At 51.0% G+C, this 24951-nt stretch overlaps 1 protein-coding gene and 1 long non-coding RNA gene across 6 annotated transcripts in view; one reads left to right on the forward strand and one right to left on the reverse strand.

The window, feature by feature from the left end:
* Window positions 1-19340, reverse strand: LOC146252709 (uncharacterized). The gene is made up of 5 exons (XR_014731983.1): window positions 19308-19340; window positions 11480-11661; window positions 11146-11280; window positions 9145-9299; window positions 1-113 (listed from the first exon to the last, which is right to left on the reverse strand). It is a non-coding gene; the product is annotated as an uncharacterized LOC146252709 (long non-coding RNA).
* The window catches only part of rbbp8nl (RBBP8 N-terminal like), a 16213-nt gene continuing 6085 nt past the window's right edge, over window positions 14824-24951 (forward strand). For 3 of the 5 annotated variants that reach the window (XM_084679003.1, XM_084679002.1, XM_084679005.1), the window contains exons 1-10: window positions 14824-15181; window positions 16898-17011; window positions 17921-17963; window positions 19928-20023; window positions 20111-20223; window positions 20854-20920; window positions 22848-23020; window positions 23202-23245; window positions 23565-23656; window positions 24161-24896. In XM_084679003.1, coding sequence (XP_084535129.1) covers window positions 16951-17011; window positions 17921-17963; window positions 19928-20023; window positions 20111-20223; window positions 20854-20920; window positions 22848-23020; window positions 23202-23245; window positions 23565-23656; window positions 24161-24896 — 1425 coding nt within the window. In that variant the 5' untranslated portion in view covers window positions 14824-15181; window positions 16898-16950. Of the gene's footprint in view, window positions 15182-16897; window positions 17012-17920; window positions 17964-18762; window positions 19014-19927; window positions 20024-20110; window positions 20224-20853; window positions 20921-22847; window positions 23021-23201; window positions 23246-23564; window positions 23657-24160; window positions 24897-24951 lie in introns of those variants that run through there. The other 2 variants (XM_084679004.1, XM_084679006.1) reach the window with 2 other exon arrangements.

Here is a 24951-nt window from a genome sequence, read left to right on the forward strand (position 1 = left end):
TCAGAACTTCCTCAGGTTGTCTGCTGTCTGCTTCCCCTGGGAGACTCCATCATCTCCTGTCAAGGAGGCTTGGCTCGAGCAGGACTGTGGTGTGTCTATAGACATGCATGTACCTACACACACACACACACACACACACACACATTTCAAATTTAAATACGGTTGTTTAGTTTGTTTACGATGATGATGTGATATTTAATTTGTTACCCTTCTCTTACCTTCCTCAGTCACCCACCTCCCCTCTCGTCTCCCCCCCATCTAACCACCCCCCCCTTCTCACCCTCTCCACCTCCCCCCTCTCACCCTCTCCACCCCTCCCCCCTCTCACCCTCTCCACCCCTCCCCCCTCTCACCCTCTCCACCCCCCCCTCTCACCCTCTCCACCTCCCCCCTCTCACCCTCTCCACCCCTCCCCCCTCTCACCCTCTCCACCCCCCTCTCACCCTCTCCACCCTCCCCCCTCTCACCCTCTCCACCCTCCCCCCTCTCACCCTCTCCACCCCTCCCCCCTCTCACCCTCTCCACCCCCCACTCTCACCCTCTCCACCCCCCCTCTCACCCTCTCTACCCTCCCCCCTCTCACCCTCTCCACCCCCCCCCTCACCCTCTCCACCCCCCCTCTCACCCTCTCCACCCCCCCTCTCACCCTCTCTACCCTCCCCCCTCTCACCCTCTCCATCCCCCCTCTCACCCTCTCCACCCCCCCCTCTCACCCTCTCCACCTTCTCACCCTCTCCACCCTCTCACCCTCTCACCCCTCCACCCTCTCACCCTCTCACCCTCTCCACCCCCCCCCTCACCCTTTCCACCCCCCCTCACCCTCTCCACCCCCCCCCACCCTCTCCACCCCCCCCTCACCCTCTCCACCCCCCCTCCTCTCACCCTCTCCACCCCCCCTCACCCTCTCCACCCCCCCTCACCCTCTCCACCCCCCCTCCTCTCACCCTCTCCACCCCCCCCCACCCTCTCCACCCCCCCCCCTCACCCTGTCCACCCCCCCTCCTCTCACCCTCTCCACCCCCCCCCCCCACCCTCTCCACCCCCCCCCTCACCCTGTCCACCCCCCCTCCTCTCACCCTCTCCACCCCCCCCTCACCCTCTCCACCCCCCCTCCTCTCACCCTCTCCACCCCCCCCTCACCCTCTCCACCCCCCCCTCACCCTCTCCACCCCCCCTCCTCTCACCCTCTCCACCCCCCCTCACCCTCTCCACCCCCCCCTCACCCTCTCCACCCCCCTTCCTCTCACCCTCTCCACCCCCCCCCCCCGTCACCCTCTCCAGTCTGAAGATCTGTGTTTTTGTTTCTCTTTTTTTCTCTCCCTTTGTTGAACACAGAAATATAAATAGAGAAGGAAAGAAAGACATGGAGTGAAAGAGAGAAAAAGGATACAGACAAAGAGAAATCTCCCCCTGGTCTTGTTTTAACACAGCAGTCTGATATAATTAGCTGTTTCTAAACAGAGCCCATTCTGTTACAGATTTCTAAATTTAGTAGACGAGAGGAGAGGAATGATGGATAACAGGGAGAAGGGGGGGAAAGAGGGAGGAAGGATAAGAGGGAGGTAGGGAGTCAGTAGAGGGAGGAATGGATAGAAGGAGGGATGAGCGGCGAGAGAGAGAGAGAGAGAGAGAGAGAGAGAGAGAGAGAGAGAGAGAGAGAGAGAGAGAGAGAGAGAGAGAGAGAGAGAGAGAGAGAGAGAAAGAGAGAGAGAGAGAGAGAGGAAGGGGGAGGTTTTATGACATTTCCCAGAGGAGGATAGTCCTCATGTTCCTCCTCTGAGGAAGCTCCACTCCTCAGTCACTCACATTTCAAGTTTCAAGTTGTTTAATGTCACGTGCACAGAACAACACAAGGTCAGACTGGACACTGAAATTCTTGGAACAAGACAACGCAAGCAACCTCATAACATAACATATAAGTACTAAGAACATAGATTACATCTATGATAAGCTAAAATATAATAGTAATTAAATAATAATAAACCTCCTAAATATACAAAATAGTATGCAATATACAATACCATATACTAGACCTCTAATACACATAATGACCTATACTAACCTTATAGATCTAACTAACCTAAGACAAGACTTATACTAACCTAAGACACATATAATTGATATACACATACACACATCTATACATACACACACAGGTTGGTTTTACTATCCTAGAGAGGACTGACAATTTACTCCCATTCAGACTCATGTTTTTGTTGACCTCTGATCCCAACCCAGGGAAAGTGATTGGTTGGCCAGTCTAGGATTAGTTAGTAGTGAGACACAGACAGCTGGAGTACGTAGGCGCCCGTCCACTCATCCATTACATCACTGCACCCTCTTTCCCTCTGTGTGTGTGTGAGGGTTGCGTGTGAGTGTGTGTGCGGAGTGTGTTTGTGAGTGTGTGGGGAGTGTGTGTGTGAGAGGGGGGTGTGTGTGAGTGTGTGGGGAGTGTGTGTGTGAGAGGGGGGTGTGTGTGAGTGTGTGGGGATTGTGTGAGTGTGTGGGGAGTGTGTGTGTGTGTGGGGAGTGTGTGTGTGAGAGGGGGGTGTGTGTGAGTGTGTGGGGAGTGTGTGAGTGTGTGGGGAGTGTGTGTGTGTGTGGGGAGTGTGTGTGAGTGTGAGTCTCTATCCGTCACCACAGAGGAGCCCAGAAAGCAGCAGAGGTCAAGTCCAGGTTCACTCACAACCCCCCCTCCTCTCCCCTGCACCCCCCCTCCTCTCCCCTGCACCCCCCTCCTCTCCCCTGCACCCCCCTCCTCTCCCCTGCACCCCCCCTCCTCTCCCCTGCACCCCTCGCCTCTCCCCTGCATCCCAGAGAGAGGAGAGAGAGAGGTGCAGAGTGATGTTTACCAGGTACCTGGGTTCCCAGCATGCCACCTCAGTATCAGTGCCTGGTGTCTTGCAAGCACAAACACATACATACTCACATTCACGCATGCAGGTCTAGGTTCTAGAATGCTGGTCTGGTCTGGGCAGTGTTTCCCACAGAATGTGATTATATTTGTGGCGGTAGGTAGGGGCGGAGCCAGATGTTGTAAAAAGTGTCCTATGTCCTAGTGTGGGTTAGATGTGAGTGTATAGGGAGTTCCACAAGTCATGCGAGCGCATCGCCTGTGAGACATTTCTTTGCATTAATTTGAGCGCTAAATAGTTTTTCATGTATAACGTTGGACTCATATTGTTATATTTGCCAAATGTATTTAACTATGAATATTATTATAATTTACTTAAATGTATCCATTTTGGACATATTTGTGCAGAGAATTATGATACTAACCGGTTATACTAACTCCGGATTGATTCTCCGATTATCGGACACATTGATTCAGAGTGTGCACGGAGAGAGGGGGCTATTACGGAAGAAAATCGGTGACAATTGTTTGAAGGCAAGGCATTGAATACTTAATATTGAAATTTAAACCACTGAATATGTTGGTTCTGAATTTACCTCTTTAAAATTGAAATATGAATGTATTTAAATAAAATGAAAACAGATCCAAAAATTAAAGGTTCGGACATTCAGATTGTTCAATTCCAACAGTGAAATTAAAAAATTCAATTAAAAAAATGTAAGTTTCAGAAATTCTATCAGAACAATTCCAGCTGATCAAATTCAAATGGTGAAATTCCGATCCCAAAAATTTGAGCCAAAAAGTAGAAAAATTTCAGATAGCAATATCAGTCATACAATCACAGCCTGGGGTCTAAGGAGAGAGGTCCGTTTTTTGAGATCGGAATTTCAACAAAAAAATTACTTAAGCTGTGGGGACCGTTGGAAATATTTAGAACTCACTGATCTAAAGGTTAAAATTCTAAACATGATGTCACTCAGTACCGGTCCTAGCATATCTGGCGCCCTAGGCGAAATGTATCAACAGCACCAACCTCCACCCCCTCCCCCGGGGGCGCAAATCGTAGTCTGGATTCTAGAACGTTGGTCTGGTCTGCGTTCTAGAACGCTGGTTTGGTCTGGATTCTAGAACACTAGTCTGATCTGGATTCTAGAACGCTGGTCTGGGTTCTAGAACTCTGGTCTGGGTCGGGCCGCTGGTTCTGTTTGATCCTGTGATGTCATACTCAGGGCTGCTCTGCAGCTGAGCACAGCACTAAATTATCATCATTATGACCGTCGTAAAGACACTGCTGGAACTCTACCATTCTTCTCCATTATCTCTCCTTCCCTCCCCTCTCATTCCCCCTCCCCCCTTGTTCTTTCTTCACTGATGAGTGAAGGAGAGAGACATTGAGAGTGTGAAGGAAAGAATGAAGGAGGGAGAGACAAGGAGAGAGTGAAGGAGAGAGTGTGAAAGAGAGAAAGAGTGAAGGAGACTGGGGGGGCAGAAATGAGATTAAAGACAGAATAGGAGAGAGAGACAGGAGAGTGATGAGCGAGAGAGACACAAAGACAGTTCTGCAGATTTATAGCAGCAGCTCCAGATCCTGTAGAAGAATCTCTAATCATGATTTGTTTGATTACATAGAGCTGGCAGCGCTTTCATCACCCTCCCTCTACCAGGAGAACATGCACAGCAGGGGGTCAAGAGTTCAACCTCTCTACTCTAGTCTACTCTGCTCTAGTACACTATACTCTGCTCTTCATGTGTGCGCATGTATTTGTGTATGTGTTGGTGGTGTGTGTGTTTTTGTGTATGTGTCTGAGTGTGTGTAGGTGTGTGTGTGTGTGAGAGTGATACCGTTCAGCTACACACCTCGATAGCTGCCAACCTCCTGACAAGGTCAGAGAACACACCTCCACCTGACCTGATCCTCTGATCTGAGGGCACCTTACACACACCTTACACTGCTCACACCAATATGTTACATCTGGCATCTCCAATATTTGGCCTTTTATCATGTTGTGTTGGAGATATGATGTTGTTGTTGCACTGTGTAAAAGACTGGGTCCATCACTGCACCCTCTCTCCCTCTGTGTGTGGGTGTAGTTTGTAAATGAGTGTGTGTGGTTTGTGTGCGTGTGTGTAGCTTGTGTGTGCCTGAGTGTGAGGGTGTAATTTGTGTGTATGTGTGTGCGCGCATGTTTGTGTATGTATGTTCTGCTGGCCAGACTCTCAGTCTTTCCCTGTTGCTGCAGGAGATAGTGGAGCAGCAGACCTGCTCGCTCGCTCGATGGCTCCCTCCCTCCGACTGAATGGTCTTATCTTCCCCAAACATTGACTTAACCCTTCATCTTACAAGAGACAGACTGGACTGAGAAATCACGCATGCACGCACAGACACACACACACACACACACACACACTGAGATTTACGTGTATTCAATTAGCAGTCAGTTTAATCAAAAGCAACACACAAACAGCTCATGTAGAAGATAGTAATGTATAATGTGATGATAGTAAATACAGGAGTTCCAACAGTCAGGGCCCTATCCTGCACCCAGCGCAAATGAATTAATCAACGACGCAAGTGTCATTCCTAGTTTGCACTCGACGCAAAGCCGACTTTTCCCTCCACAAACGCACGTCGAAATGACCTTGCGCTTCCCGTGGGCGGTTCAGCGAAAAAGGAGGCGTGTTCAGGCGCAAACGTTCCCTGGTGCTATCTTGCAGTTTCCGAAAAACAGTTACTGACCAGGAAAAACGTGGTCTAAAGTCAATGGCGCATTATTCAGATGCTATTTTAAGAGCGCAAGCTTGATCCGTGCGCACTGCTGGCGAGGCAAGGGTTTTCTTTCTGCGAACCTACGTTACGTTGTTTTGATTTATGGTGTGTTACATTTCTTCAATGATGATACAAATATTTTCATAAGAAATGTCTATAGACATTGCATGTGAACTTGATTTGTAACAACTGTGGCAATTTCCTCCCATGACTGTTTAACCGAAGCTAATTTGGTTAGGTTTCTTCTCCCATGCCCATTAGAATCAGAATTCGGTTTATTCGCCATGTAGCCTATGTTACACAAATACGTGACTGTGGCAGGAAGGTGCAAACAATAAACATATACGGGTATAAATGACTTAAGTACAAAAGTACATTAGCTAAACTATTTCTAAGAACCAAACAATTTAGAAATATAATAATTTAAAAATAAAATATATGTAAAAATAATAATAATAATTTGAATGAGCAGCATGAGAAAACTGCTCTGCCTTTCTCATACAATGTCACTTCTCGATATTTTACTGCCCTGACGAGAACGTCGGTCTCCTCGGCTGTGAACCGCTGGCGTGCGCCTGGCAAATCCGCCGTTAAAATAGCAATTCGCCATGGAACAAGCGCTGCTCTTAAAGGGAATGTGAGATGATGCTCTGATTTGGTTTATTGCACGTTACGCCCAAACCACAACCATTAGTAATGTAGCTACTTCAGACCAACCCTTTTTAGATTTGTGCCAGGCGCAAATTCATTCATCCCGCTGCCGCAAAATAACAACCAAGCTGGAGTCACGCCCACAAAGTTACTTGCACTTTGCGTTTTGACTCCCTGCTGCACAGCCTCCCTGCTGCACAGCCTCCCAGCTGCACAGCCTCCCAGCTGCACAGCCTCCCAGCTGTACAGCCTCCCTGCTGCACAGCCTCCCTGCTGCACAGCCCCCCTGCTGCACAGCCCACCTGCTGCACAGCCTCCCTGCTGCACAGCCTCCCAGCTGTACAGCCCCCTTGCTGCACAGCCTCCCAGCTGCACAGCCTCCCAGCTGTACAGCCCCCCTGCTGCACAGCCTCCCAGCTGCACAGCCCCCCTGCTGCACAGCCTCCCAGCTGCACAGCCTCCCTGCTGCACAGCCTCCCAGTTCACCTGCTGCACAGCCTCCCTGCTGCACAGCCTCCCAGTTCACCTGCTGCACAGCCTCCCAGTTCACCTGCTGCACAGCCTCCCTGCTGCACAGCCTCCCTGCTGCACAGCCTCCCAGCTGCACAGCCTCCCTGCTGCACAGCCTCCCTGCTGCACAGCCTCCCAGTTCACCTGCTGCACAGCCTCCCTGCTGCACAGCCTCCCAGTTCACCTGCTGCACAGCCTCCCTGCTGCACAGCCTCCCTGCTGCACAGCCTCCCAGCTGCACAGCCTCCCTGCTGCACAGCCTCCCTGCTGCACAGCCTCCCAGTTCACCTGCTGCACAGCCTCCCTGCTGCACAGCCTCCCAGTTCACCTGCTGCACAGCCTCCCTGCTGCACAGCCTCCCAGTTCACCTGCTGCACAGCCTCCCTGCTGCACAGCCTCCCAGTTCACCTGCTGCACAGCCTCCCTGCTGCACAGCCTCCCTGCTGCACAGCCTCCCAGCTGCACAGCCTCCCTGCTGCACAGCCTCCCTGCTGCACAGCCTCCCAGTTCACCTGCTGCACAGCCTCCCTGCTGCACAGCCTCCCAGTTCACCTGCTGCACAGCCTCCCTGCTGCACAGCCTCCCAGTTCACCTGCTGCACAGCCTCCCTGCTGCACAGCCTCCCTGCTGAACAGCCTCCCAGTTCACCTGCTGCACAGCCTCCCTGCTGAACAGCCTCCCAGTTCACCTGCTGCACAGCCTCCCTGCTGCACAGCCTCCCTGCTGAACAGCCTCCCAGTTCACCTGCTGCACAGCCTCCCTGCTGCACAGCCTCCCTGCTGCACAGCCTCCCTGCTGAACAGCCTCCCTGCTGCACAGCCTCCCTGCTGCACAGCCTCCCTGCTGCACAGCCTCCCTGCTGAACAGCCTCCCTGCTGCACAGCATCCCTGCTGCACAGCCTCCCTGCTGCACAGCCTCCCTGCTGCACAGCCTCCCAGTTCACCTGCAGCCTCCCAGCACTCAGGCTGGGTTAGGGTTTGAGAGGCTGGTGAAGGCAGAAGGTTCCTCAAAACTGAAATACTGTCGGAACTTTATAGAGCCTGTCTCACCCTCCCCTATAGACCCTGTCTCACCCTCCTCTATGCAGCCTGTCTCACCCTCCTCTATAGACCCTGTCTCACCCTCCTCTATGCAGCCTGTCTCACCCTCCTCTATAGACCCTGTCTCACCCTCCTCTATGCATCCTGTCTCACCCTCCTCTATAGACCCTGTCTCACCCTCCTCTATGCAGCCTGTCTCACCCTCCTCTATAGACCCTGTCTCACCCTCCTCTATGCATCCTGTCTCACCCTCCTCTATAGACCCTGTCTCACCCACCTCTATAGACCCTGTCTCACCCTCCTCTATGCATCCTGTCTCACCCTCCTCTATAGACCCTGTCTCACCCTCCTCTATGCAGCCCGTCTCACCCTCCTCTATAGACCCTGTATCACCCTTCTCTATGCAGCCTGTCTCACCCTCCTCTATGGAGCCTGTCTCACCCTCCTCTATGGAGCCTGTCTCACCCTCCTCTATGAAGCGAGTCTCACTCTCCTCTATAGAGCCTGTATCACCCTTCTCTATGCAGCCTGTCTCACCCTCCTCTATGAAGCGAGTCTCACTCTCCTCTATAGAGCCTGTATCACCCTTCTCTATGCAGCCTGTCTCACCCTCCTCTATGGAGCCTGTCTCACCCTCCTCTATGGAGCGAGTCTCACTCTCCTCTATAGAGCCTGTATCACCCTTCTCTATGCAGCCTGTCTCACCCTCCTCTATGGAGCCTGTCTCACCCTCCATGGCAGCCTCCCAGATGTAGAGAAGTGTGATGTCACAACACAAACATCCTCTAATCAGGGAGATAAGCTTCACACAGCATGCCAAACAAAGGCTTTTAAACCAAGTTGTACAAGATCTCAAACTACAGAAACTGCAGAAACATGAGCTCAAACTATACCCCTCATCTCTCTTTCTCCCATTCTCTTTCTCTGCTATACCTTCCCTCTTTTTTTCTCACTATCTTTCTCTATCCCTCCCTGCCCCACGCTCTCTATTTTTCTCTCTCTTCCTCTCTTCCCTCCTCTCTCTCTCCCTACCCCTTCTCTTGCCCTCTCTGCTCCCCTCCCTCCCTCATCTCTTGCATGTTGCTGGTTCCAGAGGGCCTGGTCAGTGTTCTAACTGTCAGGGCCTGATTGATGTCCTATGCTGGGAAGTCAACTTATCTCCCTCCCTCCCCCCTACACCCCCACTCCTCCCTCCCTTCCTCACCCAATCCCTAAACCTCCCCCTCCCTGCATCTTTAGAAGAGAGAGAAAAAGAGAGAGAGGGGGAGAGAGAGAAAACAGTTTTAAGGTTGATAAGTCAACTACCTGTGGCTTACTTTACCTCAACATGTGTGTGTGTCCCATCCTCATGGCTCTTCTGTTGTCTTTGATGTGCTTTTAAAGTGGCCAATGCTCTCTCTGCTTCACGTCTTATTTGACAAATGTTTATCCGTTATGAAATGGATTTGGAGCACCCCTACGTATCTCTAGGAGTGCCTGAAAAAGAGAGGAGAAAGTAGGGAAGGAGGAGAGGAGGGAAGGAGGAGAGGAAAGGAGGGAAGGAGGAGAGGAAAGGAGGGAAGGAGGAGAGGAGGGAAGGAGGAGAGGAAAGGAAAGGAGGGAAGGAGGAGAGGAGGGAAGGAGGAGAGGAGAGGAGAGGAGGGAAGGAGGAGAGGAATGGAGGGAAGGAGGAGAGGAAAGGAGGGAAGGAGGATAGGAGAGGAGGGAAGGAGGAGAGGAGGAAAGGAGGAGAGGAGGGAAGGAGGAGAGGAGAGGCGGGAAGGAGGATAGGAGGGAAGGAGGAGAAGAGAGTAGGGAAGGAGGAGAGGAAAGGAGGGAAGGAGGAGAGGAGGGAAGGAGGAGAGGAGGGAAGGAGGAGAGGAGAGGAGGGAAGGAGGAGAGGAAAGGAGGGAAGGAGGAGAGGAAAGGAGGGAAGGAGGAGAGGAGAGGAGGGAAGGAGGAGAGGAGGAAAGGAGGAGAGGAGAGGAGGGAAAGAGGAGAGGCGGGAAGGAGGAGAGGAGGGAAGGAGGAGAGGAGAGTAGGGAAGGAGGAGAGGGGGGAAGCAAGAGAGGAGGGGAGGAAAGGAGGAGAGGAAAGGAGGGAAGGAGGAGAGGAAAGTAGGGAAGGAGGAGAGGAGAGTAGGGAAGGAGGAGAGGAGAGAAGGAGGAGAGGAGGGAAGGAGGAGAGGAGAGGAGGGAAGGAGGAGAGGAAAGGAGGGAAGGAGAGGAAAGGAGGGAAGGAGGAGAGGAGGGAAGGAGGAGAGGAGGGAAGGAGGAGAGGAAAGGAGGGAAGGAGGAGAGGAAAGGAGGGAAGGAGGATAGGAGAGGAGGGAAGGAGGAGAGGAGGAAAGGAGGAGAGGAGAGGAGGGAAGGAGGAGAGGAGAGGCGGGAAGGAGGAGAGGAGAGGAGGGAAGGAGGAGAGGAGAGTAGGGAAGGAGGAGAGTAGGGAAGGAGGAGAGGAGGGAAGCAAGAGAGGAGGGGAGGAAAAGAGGAGAGGAAAGGAGGGAAGGAGGAGAGGAAAGTAGGGAAGGAGGAGAGGAGAGTAGGGAAGGAGGAGAGGAGAGTAGGGGAGGAGAAAAGGGAAGGAGGAGAGGAGAGGAGGGAAGGAGGAGAGGAGAGGAGGGAAGGAGGAGATGAGAGGAGGGAAGGAGGAGAGTAGGGAAGGAGGAGAGGAGAGGAGGGAAGGAGGAGACGAGAGGAGGGAAGGAGGAGACGAGAGGAGGGAAGGAGGAGAGGAGGGAAGAAGGAGAGGAGGGATGGAGGAGAGGAGGAGAGGAGAGTAGGGACGGAGGAAGGGAAAGGAGGGAAGGAGGAGAGAGCAGCGAAGGCGAGGTATTAGACAGTTTACAGCTCTTTCTTTGGGTTTGTATGATGAGGTATGCTTCTGAGAGGCTTTGGAAGGAGATATATATAGAGAGTTAGGAGAAACAGGGAGAGAGAGAGGTGGGAAGGGAGAGAGAGAGGTGGGAAGGGAGAGAGAGAGGTGGGAAGGGAGAGAGAGAGGTGGGAAGGGAGAGAGAGAGGTGGGAAGGGAGAGAGAGAGGTGAGAAGGGAGAGAGAGAGGTGGGAAGGGAGAGAGAGAGGTGGGAAGGGAGAGAGAGAGGTGGGAAGGGAGAGAGAGAGGTGGGAAGCGGGATGGAGCGAGAGAGTGAGAGAAGGGGAGAGGGAGACCACCCAGGCATCCAGCGTCTCATTCAGTCTAGATTTATGGTTGGTGGAGAGATGGGCCTTCAGAACCAGCCGACGTGTGTGTGTGTTTCTGCATATTCATGTGTGAGTGTGTGCCAGGAGTTAAACATTTACATTTAGTCATTTAGCAGACGCTCTTATCCAGAGCGACTTACAGTAAGAACAGGGACATTCCCCCCGAGGCAAGTAGGGTGAAGTGCCTTGCCCAAGGACACAACGTCATTTGGCACGGCGGGGAATCGATCCGGTAACCTTCAGATTACTAGCCATCACCGTTCAGCCATCTGACTCTAACACAGAGCCAGGAGTTAAACACAGAGCCAGGAGTTAAACACAGAGCCAGGAGTTAAACACAGAGCCAGGAGTTAAACACAGAGCCAGGAGTTAAACACAGAGCCAGAAGTTAAGTTTAGCACATTGCAGGGACACTTTTGTATCTAACCCTCTCCCCTGTAGAGAGAGCTAACCCCAAGCCTGAGGTGTAATTACCTGATTCCTGCTTCCTGTAGGTGACTTGATCCCTCAGTCTTGAGCCCTCAGTCAGTCTTGAGCCCTCAGTCAGTCTTGAGCCCTCAGCCAGTCTTGAGCCCTCAGCCAGTCTTGAGCCCTCAGTCAGTCTTGAGCCCTCAGCCAGTCTTAAACCCTCAATCTTGAGCATTCTCTTTCTCTCTCTAGAGGGTAAGAGCAAGAAAGAGGGAGATCAGTTTATCAGTTGGGCCACATGTGGGAAGCCGGTGGGCGTCCTGTCAGAGGGCAGACACAGGAAGTATAGAGGAAGTAGCTTGGCATAGACAGGAAGTCCCTCTCCAGGAAGCCTCATGGGCACCGGCTGCTGTACACAAACAAACAAACAAACACATACATCACTCTGACTCAGGGCTGTGTGTGTCTGTGCATGTGTGTGTGTGGGCTGGTCTGGGCTGGGCTACTATATTGGCTAGGCTAGGTTGAGTAAGGCTGGACTGGGCTGGTAAATTGACTAGGCTGGGCTTGTTTGTTGGCTAGGCTAAACTGGGCTTATATGTTGGCTAGTCTAGTTAGGGGGCTGAGATTGGGTCTGTTTGTATAGCAATGTTCTAATCATTACTAAAAGTTACCACCTGCATCTGCCTGACCTTGCTCATTATGCTGACAGTTGGCTTCTCTTGTCATAGGCTGGCATATGTACACACACACACACACTCTCACACACTCTCACACACCCACTCTCTCTCACACACACCCTCACAGGTTCCCGTCAGAAAGAAAATAGAGCCAAAACAGTAATACAAGGTGAGTGTGTGCGTATGTGTGTGTGTGTTTGTGGTTATGTGATACTGCCACCTAGTGACCATGACCCCTGCAGAGATTTAGGGTGCTCCTCCAGTACTGAGCTCTGCCAGCAGGGGAAGATTGGAGGGGAGAGGAGGAGAGGGGAGAGGAGGAGAGGGGAGAGGAGGAGAGGGGAGAGGAGGAGAGGGGAGAGGAGGAGAGGGGAGAGGAGGAGAGGAGAGGTTGCTGTTGTCTGGTAGCCTGACGTTGTCATACTCTAGTCTACTCTCTCTATACTCTATAACTGTTACTGTCATCTGTCCATCATCGTATAAAGCCTGCCTTGACAATTTGATTGGTCCGAACAGCTCCTGTTTGGGTATAGTTTTTCAGAATCAGAATCAGAAAGGGATTTATTCGCCATGAAAGTTTACACAGACAAAGAATTTGCTTTGGCAGGAAGGTGCATACAATAAACATAGGAATCTTAAATTTAAATATGTGGTTTAACTATGCTAAAGATACATAAACTAGCAATACTAAGTGGAATAAAATTAAAATGAAATATACAATAAAATGAACGTTTCCATAAAATAAACCGAGCTACTCCAGACCCAACTTCCCGACCAAATTGTTTTTGTGGGCGGAGCTAAGCTGGGCTGGCAGCCGGGCTGGTTGTCTGGTGTTGTGGCCAAAGTTTGCTACTTCAGTTCAGTGTTGATTCACATTGTTTATAGATTAGTGTGCAGAGTGAGTCTTCAGATGCATTTGAAACAAAAGCTTCATCATTAAAATGTTTACTTTATCACAAAATCCCACATTTCACTGTTTTAGGGCCTGATGTAAAATGACTGCTAAAATAATTTCTGTGTTTACATTATCAGCACACAGTGTGAACTCGTCAGGTAAATTCTATCATTTTGATTAGATTACAAGAGCAGACTGATAGCTATAAAAACAGGGACTCTTTGCATATTGAATGTTTTTGCCAAATACTGAAGCATCAAACTTAAAATAATAACGTGTCAATGCCAGTACTTTTGGCCACGGTTGTACAATGATAGACTAATCTGATTCCTTTAAACAACTACAATCAGTGGCAGTGAAAATAGATGAAAACTAATATAATATAAACAATATTATAAACAATATCAACACACAAAACACTGAAATACTACCACACAAGTTCGCATGTTAAGTCATTTTAAACTAATTATTGATGTCAAGAGGTCAAGGATCAAACTACAGCTTGTGCAAAGAGGACTGTGCTGCGGTAGCCGGCACTAACAGCCCTTCATTACATCCGCTCATCAACAAGGCCCTCAACTGACTATATTGTATAGCTCTGTCAATATTTTGTTGTACATTTTTCTACATTTTAATATTTATATTTAAGGATAAGCACACTCACTTTAAGATTTGAAGATTCAATAGGTTTATTATATGTTTACTGTATGCACCTTCCCACCAAAGCAAATTCCTTGTTTGTGAACACTTTGCGAATTAACACGATTCTGATTTTGAAACAGCCTGTCTCTCTGTCTGTCTGCCTGCCTGTCTCTCTGGCTGTCTGCCTAGCTGTCTCTCTGCTGTCTTTCTGCCTGTCTGTATGTATGCCTGTCTTTAAGTCTGCCTGCCTGTCTCTCTGTCTGTCTGCTGTCTTTCTGCCTGTCTGTCTGTATGCCTGTCTCTCTGTCTGCCTGCCTGTCTGTCTGTATGCCTGTCTCTCTGTCTGTCTGTCTGTCTGTCTGCCTGCCTCTCTGTCTTCCTGTCTCTCTGTCTGTCTGCCTGCTTGTCTCTCTGGCTGTCTGCCTGCCTGCCTCTTTGTCTGCCTGCCTGTCTCTCTGTCCCATATCAAGTATAATCAAGTCAACATTCCACAGGTTCTGTTTTTGTTTGCAGGTCACATCAGAACATTCCATAACTGTGCCTGTATCCGTGGTGACACTACTGTTGGTTTGGAGCATATTCCGGAACTCTGATCTGGTTCTCATGGTTCCATGAGGGAGCTCATGCTCTGTGTTCTGGTGCATGCAGCAACCAGACAGGACCAGGAAGTGTCCTCCACAGCTGTACTGGTGCATGCCTTTACTCCACACACCTGGTCCTGGTCTACATACACACCTGGTCCTGGTCTACATACACACCTGGTACTGGTCCATATACACACCTGGTCCTGGTCCATATACACACCTGGTCCTGGTCTACATACACACCTGGTCCTGGTCTACATACACACCTGGTACTGATCCATATACACACCTGGTACTGGTCCATATACACACCTGGTACTGGTCCATATACACACCTGGTACTGGTCTACATACACACCTGGTCCTGGTCCATATACACACCTGGTCCTGGTCCATATACACACCTGGTCCTGGTCTATACTCTACACACCTGGTCCTCTCTCTGTTCCCCCCTCTATCCCTCTCTGTTTCTCCCTCTTTCACTTTTTCTCTCCCCCCCCCCTCCCCCCCCTCCCCCCCCTCCCTCCCTCCCTCCCTCCCTCTCAGTGTCTCTCTCAATCTCACTCTTTCCAGGGTTTAGAAGACCGGTCGTTCTGGTTTATTTGGATTTCTGCAGAACTGGTCTTTCCAGGTAGAACTTGCCCCAACGCCGATGTTTGTGTTGCTGTGCAGAAGAACTGCCCCAACCGGTTTTTTGAGGCGGAGATGGAAGGAGAGAGGGAGGGCAGGCAGGCTAAGACCTCCTCCCTCGCCTCTTTCTCCTCTCTCGTCTTCCCTCTCTCTCAGTGATTCTGTCGGCTACTGTCTCCATCTCAGAATGAAGCCCTGACAGCACAAACACTTTCTGGAACAGAGAGATATGGACTCACACACGAACAGAACGACAGACGTGAAAGAGAGAGAATAAGAGAGAGAGAGGGAGGGAGAGGAGGAGAGAGAGGTAGAGACAGCTCCTTGCTCTGACAAGGTGAGTAGATTTTCTGTGCCCACTGTGGAGATGTGCAGAGGGATGACAGGTGTCATGGGGGGTGGTTAAGAGGGGTGTGGAGGGGTGAGAGAGGGGTGTGGAGGGGTGTAGAGGGGTGCGAGAGGGGTGTGGAGGGGTGAGAAAGAGGGGTGGAGGCGTGGAGAGGGGTGTAGAGGGGTGTGGAGGGGTGAGAGAGGGGTGTGGAGGGGTGTAGAGGGGTGCGAGAGGGGTGTGGAGGGGTGAGAAAGAGGGGTGGAGGCGTGGAGAGGGGTGTGGAGGGGTAAAATAGGAGTGTAGAGGGCTAAGAGAGGGGTGTGGAGGGGTGAGAAAGAGGGGTGGGGAGGGGTGAGAAAGAGGGGTGGAGGCGTGGAGAGGGGTGTAGAGGGGTGAAAAAGAGGGGTGGGGAGGAGTAGAGGGGTAAGAGAGGAGTAGAGGTGTGGAGGAGGATTGTAGAGAGGGGTGTGGAGGGTGACAGAGGGTGACAGAGGGGTCTGGGGTTGGTACTAGGGTACTGGTGCTGGGGCCTGGTGTTGGTACTAGTGTTGGGTCTAGGGTGGTTGAAGAGACTGGTATTGAGTAACAACAGCAGAGTAACCAGGATGAGGAGGTGGAGGAAAACATGTGTGATCTTGTCTGTGGGGTTGTTCACAACCATGCAGATGTGTGGGTTCTGTCTCCACAGCTAGCTCTAACACCACAGCTAGCACTGACACCACAGCTAGCTCTAACACCACAGCTAGCACTGACACCACAGCTAGCACTGACACCACAGCTAGCTCTAACACCACAGCTAGCACTGACACCATAGCTAGCTCTAACACCACAGCTAGCACTGACACCACAGCTAGCTCTAACACCACAGCTAGCACTGACACCACAGCTAGCTCTAACACCACAGCTAGCACTGACACCACAGCTAGCTCTAACACCACAGCTAGCACTGACACCACAGCTAGCTCTAACACCACAGCTAGCACTGACACCTCAGCTAGCTCTAACACCACAGCTAGTTTTAACACCACAGCTAGCACTGACACCACAGCTAGCACTGACACCACAGCTAGCACTGACTAAACCTTGCTGTCTCCCCACAGCCAGCTGTCTCCCCACATACAGACCACACTATACAGACTACAGCAGAGAGAGAGATGAGGAGAGGGATAGAGATGAGGAGAGAGAGATGAGGAGAGAGAGGGAGAGATGAAGAGAGAAAGATGAGGAGAAAGAGAGAGATGAGGAGAGAGAGGGAGAGAGAGAGAGATGAGACAGGTACAGGTCTTCTCTTGCTCTGCAAGCTTTAGGGAAATGTGTTATCCAACGAATCCCAACATGTCGACTTAGCAGAAAACAGATCCATGGTGCGTGTTTGTGTGTACTCCCCCTGCATTTCCTTTTGATTCTACCTTGGTTTGGCCTGGCCTGCTTTGGCCTGACCTGGTTTGGCCAAGATAAAATATTATGCAGAACTGTCTTCCAGGTCTAAATAGGGTTTAATTCAAATCCTCATTTTATGAATGATCATTGATAAGTCCCTGCAACAGATACACATGCACACACACTAACACACACACCAACACACACCCACACACAGATCAAGGCTGAAGGCGGTGCTGCCAGCCAGTACAGCCAGTTCTCCAGGTTGTTGCTATCGTCTATCTCTGACTGTCGTCCTGTGTAACAGTTGCCTTGCTGTCATCTCCTCACATAACCAACCAGATATTAAAGCCAGAGGTCAAAGGTGGTGACACAAAGGTGGAGGTGCCACAGCGATGGAAGGTTTCAGCGAGTTGATTCGCCGGCTGAATGATGCACACGAGCGAGAAGTCGAAGGTGAGGGACATGCCCGCTGCTGCCAGGCTTATTACCAGAGCCCAGATAGGACTAACCTAGTCAGGCTTCCAGCCCAACTTAGCCCCGCCCACAAAAAAGTTGGCTCGGGAAGTTGGGTCTGGGATCGCTCGGTTGGGGAAAAAGTATATCCAAACAGGAGCTGTTCGGACCAATGAAATTGTCAGGGCGGGCTTTATACGATGATGGACAGATGATGGACAGTAACATAATCAACCACGTCACCAAAGAGCGCTTTGGTTGAATTTGTTTTCAACAAACAACATATTACGTTGCTCTGATTGATTGTAGGTATATCCAATTGAGCGAGGAGGCATTTTTTTGACGAGTTTGGTTGAAACACCCCCATACTCACAGCCCAAGTATGACAACGTCAGGCTAGGACGAACCCAGGGTGATTAACAGAGCCCAGATAGGACTAACCCAGGGTGATTAACAGAGCCCAGATAGGACTAACCCAGGATGATTAACAGAGCCCAGATAGGACTAACCCAGGATGATTAACAGAGCCCAGATAGGACTAACCCAGGGTGATTAATAGGGGTGGGAATCTTGTGGTACCTCACGATTTGATTAGCATCAATTGTTGGGGTCACGATTTGATAAAAAATCGATTAACAATTTGATAAAAAATCGATTTAAAAGATTTTAATTTATTTATAATGATACTAAAAAAAACGGACGAACCTAACGATTTTTTAAATTTGTGAATGGATGTGAATCGTTAGAAGACTGAATCGCGATTAGAATGTGAATCAATTTTTTCCCCCACCCCTAGTGATTAACAGAGCCCAGACAGGATCTGATACATAATCAAACAATTGTACCACACTTTTACACTGGTAATCAAATATCTTATGGTCATGTGATACTTCTGTGCTCGTCCTATAGGACTGAGAGAGAAGATCCAGGAGCTGACCAATAAGAAGGGAGGGTGAGTGTGATTGGAGTATGATTGGATAAACTAACTTCCTAGTAGAAATATAGACCATAGGAGCATACCTTATTTATATATCAGAAATCAGAAATAATAATACGTGGCCTGTACCCCGATTTGACAGTTTTCTTGTGGTTGTACAGCTGTTTCGAAGCGGGCGTATAGCCCAGTTGTATAACAAAAAAGTGGCTTTGTCCCAAGATCTACCGACAGACGTGCAGCTAATTTAATGCTTAACAGTGTTAATAACACTGGAACGGGGCTTAGGCCTATTACTTGAAAGAGGAATAATTTACTGTTTCATCTGTTACACTATCAGGGGTGGGAAATACTGTGACTTGCTAAAGTAGGCAATTGGTAAATAGAATATAACATTTCATAATAATTTCAGTAAATCACACAGCTGCAGGACCCAGTGAAATGCTAGCAAACCAACGTTAGCTAGCATCGCTAACGACATTGGCTAATTCAACTTCGGTAGGCTATCCTCAGGATTTGCAAGCTAGCTAAATATATACTATCTCTAAAATAATTTTGTAGACATAACAATGGATTTTACTCGTGCTAATGATGGGAAGTTCGGATCATTTTACCGATTCGGTTCTTTGAATCTCGTTCAGTAAAATGAACGATTCTTTTTTCGAGACATTTGTTCATTTCAACAGGGCTGTGGGGTGGGGGGGGGGGGGGGGGGCATTAAAATAATGTATTATATGGCAACGACGGTACAAGCTTTCTGATTTCTAATGGGTAGTCATGCCAGCCGCGTATTGCCCTCCTCGCCGGTCAATACGGATCCGTATTGCCCTCTGACGTCAGCCTCAAAATGAGTGAAATCGACATTTACATTTAGTCATTTAGCAGACGCTTTTATCCAGAGCGACTTCCAGTAAGTACAGGGACATTCCCCCCGAGGCAAGTAGGGTGAAGTGCCTTGCCCAAGGACACAACGTCATTTGGCACGGCGGGGAACCGATCCGGTTAACCTTCTGATTAGCCCTACTCCCTCACCGCTCAGCCATCTGACTCCCGCTTCCAAATCGACGAGTAAGCTGCTGACTTTTACTATCCAGATGATGCTGAAAAGATTTGTAATCGAAAGTGGGGATGAAGACTAGACTCTTTGAATCACTTGTGTCGTAATTTTGTGTTGAAATTAAAGCCATTTTTGCAAAACCATGTTGTCCGCTGTCTATCAAAAGTAATGAGTTGCTAGGCAACACATGAAACACACCGTGAAAAGACTTGAGAGCTAGCTACAATTAGCCTAGAGGTACCATTTACTTTCGTTTACAAAATGAAAAGAAGCTAAAAATGCCATATAATAAACTACTTACTAACCTCGACCGTTCGGTCATGCCGGAAATATCAAACCAGCCTCAGTTTGATATTTCCCGGCATGACCTCACTCTCGGGTAAGTAGTTAGTATGATGACAGTTTGAATGATTTGGTAATTTATTATGACACTAGCATTAAATTATCACGGCAAACAATTACACTGCACTAAACTGTAAGTGTGAATGTAAAGTGAAAATAACAAAACCAGTCAGTATGATCACTTGAGCGAATAGTATCATTCACGTCACAACAGCGGCCACGCGAAAGGGAATGAGGAAACTGTTTCCTCTACTGAAAAATACAATGCAGGTCACATGAAAAATGATCCAAAGACTCGCAGAAAGACCGGGTCGGGAAATGAACGAATCGTTTGTTTCCTCTAGCTACCAGTACAGTAGGCCTAGTACTTTACCTAGTAAAGTAGGCCTATATGTCAGAGCCCACAATTCTTTCCTTTAACTTCAGAGAAAAACTGTAGTCAGTGCTTCAACCTTTACCAGTCTTTTTAAACATGAGTATCTGTACTTCTATTTGAGTGAAGGATGTGTGTACTTTTGCCATCTTTGGGTCTGACTGATCATACTCTACTAGTTAGGCCTGACTGCTGGTCTGTTGTGAGCAGGGATAGCAAGCGGATGGAGGAACTGTTCAACAGGAACCAGCAGCTCAGAGAGCAGCAGAGGCTTCTGACAGACAACATCAAACAACTGGAGAACAGGTAGGTGTGTGTGTGTGTTTGGCATCTTTGTGAATGATTGATTCCTTGCTGACCTGTGTTTGTGTCATTTTGCATGTGTGTGTGCAGGCTGCGGGCGGGGCTGTGTGACAGGTGTTCAGTAACTCAGGATGTGGCCAGGAGGAGACAGCAGGAGTATGAGAGCTCCCAGATACAGAGTCTACAACACATCTCCCTCCTGGGTGACTGCTCCTCTCCATCCCTCCTCTCTCTCCTCTCCTCCCTCCTCTCTCTCTTCTCCTCCCTCCTCTCTCTCCTCTCCATCCCTCCTCTCTCTCCTCTCCATCCCTCTTCTCTCCTCTCCATCCCTCCTCTCTCTCCTCTCCATCCCTCTTCTCTCCTCTCCATCCCTCTTCTCTCCTCTCCATCCCTCCTCTCTCTCCTCTCCTCCCTCCTCTCTCTCCTCTCCATCCCTCCTCTCTCTCCTCTCCATCCCTCTTCTCTCCTCTCCATCCCTCCTCTCTCTCCTCTCCATCCCTCTTCTCTCCTCTCCATCCCTCTTCTCTCCTCTCCATCCCTCTTCTCTCCTCTCCATATCTCCTGTCTCTCCTCTCTCTCCTGTCTATCTCTCCCCTCCTCCTCTCCATCCCTCTTCTCTCCTCTCCATATCTCCTGTCTCTCCTCTCTCTCCTGTCTATCTCTCCCCTCCTCCTCTCCATCCCTCCCCCTCCTTAGGGTAAGGGTTAACCCTAACCCCAAGGTTATTGGCTAAGGTCAGAATCAGGTATTTCCAACACATCAGTCTGTATTCTAACCCTTCCCATCCCCCCATCCCCTCCTCCATCTCACTCTTCCTCTCTTGACCCCCTCAGCCGCGGAGGTGAGTGTCCTGAAGCAGGGGAACCGGAGGCTGAGGGAGGACCTGAGAGCAATGCAGGAGTGAGTCTAGCTGTGCACTCACCATGCTTCCCCCAGCCACACCCTGCTGCCCCCAGCCACACCCTGCTGCCCCCAGCCACACCATGCTGCCCCCAGCCACACCATACTGCCCCAGCTACACCCTGCTGCCTCCATCCACACCATGCTGCCCCCATCCACACCATGCTGCCCCCAGCTACATCCTGCTGCCCCCAGCCACATCCTGCTGCCCCCAGCCACATCCTGCTGCCCCCAGCCACATCCTGCTGCCCCCAGCTACACCATGCTGCCCCCAGCCACACCATGCTGCCCCCAGCCACACCATGCTGCTCCTAGCCACACCATGCTGCCCCCAGCCACACCATACTGCCCCCATCCACACCATGCTGCCCCCATCCACACCATGCTGCTCCTAGCCACACCATGCTGCCCCCAGCCACACCCTGCTGCCCCCAGCCACACCCTGCTGCCCCCAGCCACACCCTGCTGCCCCCAGCCACACCATGCTGCTCCTAGCCACACCATGCTGCCCCCAGCCACACCATACTGCCCCCAGCTACATCCTGCTGCCCCCAGCCACACCCTGCTGCTCCTAGCCACACCATACTGCCCCCAGCTACATCCTGCTGCCCCCAGCCACACCCTGCTGCCCCCAGCTACACCCTGCTGCCCCCAGCCACACCATGCTGCCCCCAGCCACACCATGCTGCCCCCAGCCACACCATGCTGCTCCTAGCCACACCATGCTGCCTCCATCCACACCATGCTGCTCCTAGCCACACCATGCTGCCCCCAGCCACACCATACTGCCCCCAGCTACATCCTGCTGCCCCCAGCCACACCCTGCTGCCCCCAGCTACACCCTGCTGCCCCCAGCCAGCAGACAGATGTTATTGTTGCTCTGTTTACATTAGCATTTGATAGTTGATTGTTCTAGCACAGTGGTTCCCAAAGTGGGGTGGTGCACCCCCTAGGGGGGTGTGCCATTGCAGGGGGGGTGTGGGGGGTGGATGGATGAGTGAATCAATCAATTAGTAAATAACCCTGCAAGCTGCTAGCATAACATGGACAAGTTTTTGACGGTGCTCCAACGTAAACGCAAAGCAGAGGATGAAGCATCGCCTAATGTGCTTCCAAAGCAGTCTCCTTCCAAGCCAAAGACTAGAAAATATGATGACACAAATCTTGTATTTGGCTTCAGCTGTACAATAGTGGGTAGTAGAGAGGCCGCAGTGTGTTGTCTGTCTTAAAGTGCTAGCTTGTGACAGCTTGACAGGTGAGTCAGATGGGTGAGTGGTTAGGTAATCGGGCTAAAACTAGGGAATCAAACCGGGTTGCCGTGCACAATGACGTGTTCTCGGGGAATGTCCCTGTACTTACTGTAAGTTGCTCTGGATAAGAGCGTCTGATAAATGACTAAATAAAAATAAATAAATTGAAGCCGAACAAGCTAAAATGCCACTTGGAAACAAAACATCCAGAGCACAAAGACATGCCAGTTGACTTGTAAACTGAGATTATTTGTCAGAACTCTGACCTCTGAAACACTGTTAGAACTCTGACCTCTGAAACACTGTTAGAACTCTGACCTCTGAAACACTGTTAGAACTCTGACCTCTGAAACACTGTTAGAACTCTGACCTCTGGAACACTGTTAGAACTCTGACCTCTGGAACACTGTTAGAACTCTGACATCTGAAACACTGTTAGAACTCTGACCTCTGAAACACTGTTAGAACTCTGGCCTCTGAAAAACTGTTAGAACTCTGACCTCTGAAACACTGTTAGAACTCTGACCTCTGAAACACTGTTAGAACTCTGGCCTCTGAAAAACTGTTGTCTGATGTTCTGTACTTCCTATGTGTCCAGTTTGTATGTCGTTTTGGATAAAAGCTTTTGCTAGATGAATAATAATGTTTATTGTTTCATGACAACTTCCTCCTTTCAGAAGTCAAGGTGGGTCCTCCCAGGATATGACCTCAGAGGTCAGACAGAACCCTGACCTCTCACCCCCAGCCACGCCCCTGGTGAACGCAGGGTGCAAGAGCAGAGGGCTGCCAGTAGAGGGCAACGGCGCTATGAAGACAGAGCCAGACCAGACAGATGCCTGTGCAGCTGAGGGTGAGAGGAGACACAAAACAAGCAGACCCAATGTAGATTCCATCTGTCACGTATTTGAGAAGGTTCAGGTGTACTTGATTAATGTTCCCTAGCGTGGGCCTGCTCACGGTACACAGCTGGAACAGTTTACTCACACATATCTCTGTTCTGCTCTACTCTGCTCTACTCTGCTCTACTCCAGCAGAACAGAGTCACCAGTGTGGCTGGACTGGAAGGCAATCTTTGGTTAGTGGTCTTTTTTTCTACTAAATATCTTAAACATTGACACTTTTGCAATATCAATCTTTGAGTCTCAAATGCATGTGCTGTTTCTGTCGCTGTGGGGAAACTAGGGAAACTGGTACTTTGTACTTTGCCCAGTAAATACACTTTGTTCTGTGACAAGCTTCGGAAACACTATTAAAAGTCTGCTTTCTATTGACACTGTTTATACGTCTCTTTGGATACAAGCTCAGATAGTGTGAAATGTGACTTTAAACACAGGAAGATTTTCTGATTTAATTTCCCTTCCAAGCCACCATTCACACTTCCTGTTTCTCCACAGAACTCCTATAAGCCCCTCCCCCTGGCCAGAGAGGCTCCTCCCCCCTGGAGGACGGAGCTCAGTGGGACTCCAGCGAGAGCTGTGGAGCGGAGGTGAGAGGTCAGAGGTCAATGACACCAAGACACTTGGGACAAGTTTTGTGTTCTTAAACGCGAAAATCTATGGAGCGCATGTTAGTGCGGTAACTTATTTATTTTTGTCCATCCATCCCCCTCTCCCCCTCCCCCCTCCCCCCCTCCCCCCTCCCCCCTCCCTCCCTCCCTCCTTCCCCTCCCTCCCTCCCCTCCTCCATCCCTCCCTCCCTCCCTCCCTCCCCTTCTCCCTCCCTCCCCTCCCCTCCTCCCTCCCTCCCTCCCTCCCTCCCTCCCTCCCTCCCTCCCTCCCTCCCTCCCTCCTTCCCCTCCTCCCTCCCTCCCTCCCCTCCCTCCCCCCTCCCTCCCTCCCTCCCTCCCTCCCTCCCTCCCTCCTTCACCTCCTCCCTCCCCTCCTCCCTCCCTCCCCTCCTCCCTCCCCTCCTTCCTCCCCTCCTCCCTCCATCCCTCTATCCCTCCCACCCCTCCTCCCTCCATCCTTCACCCTTGTTTTCTCTCTCTCAGAACCCGGAGTGTGGACATCATCAGACAGTCGCCCATCGCACTTTCCATCCCCTCCCACCTCCTCCTCTCCAGGAGTGGCCTCTCCTCCTCCTCTCTCCCAGGAGAGGACAAGTCCAGCTGCCACCAGGTCCTGGTCCCGGTCCCCTACCGGCCCCGCCCTCTGGCCCCCAGCCTCACCCTGCCATGGCCCCTGGCCCCGCCCCCAGACTGGGCCCCCAGGGAGGGGGTGGTAGTCTCTCCCAGCCCCAAGCCCAGCTCCCCGCGCTTCCCTAGCCTGCACACCTCCAGACACCCCACCCAGGAACAGCAGGGTAGCCCAGAGAGGAGGCCCGCAGCTGGGCAGGGCTGGCCTCTCCACTGCCCCTCAGAGCCTGGAGCCAGCCTGGGGAGGGAGCAGGGGTCCATGGATGGGAAAGTGGCAGCGCTCCACAGGAGAGATACGGTACTGCACCCTGAGACAGCGTTGGGAAAGAGGCTGGGGAAGGCGGTGATGACAGACGGGCCTCTGGATCTATCAGGTCGAGGGAAGTCCAAAATTAGCCAATCGCCACAAGAGAACAAGCCCCGCCCCTCCCTGCAGGAGAGGAGCAGAGAGGAGGAGAACCTGCTTGTAACCTCTCCCTCCCCCTCTTCCTCCCCCCGTCCCCCAACACCCCCCTCCTCGTCCTCCACCCCCCCTGCAGGCTCCTCCCCCTCCGCTAACCAATCACAGCAGCAGAACCAGCAAAACAACATGGTACCTAGAGCCCCCACACACGCAGGCATCCATGATGCAAACACACACATGCAAA

Source organism: Hypomesus nipponensis, chromosome 18, assembly GCF_054491055.1.
Source record: "Hypomesus nipponensis isolate SF chromosome 18, ASM5449105v1, whole genome shotgun sequence".
Classification (NCBI taxonomy): Eukaryota; Metazoa; Chordata; class Actinopteri; order Osmeriformes; family Osmeridae; genus Hypomesus; species Hypomesus nipponensis.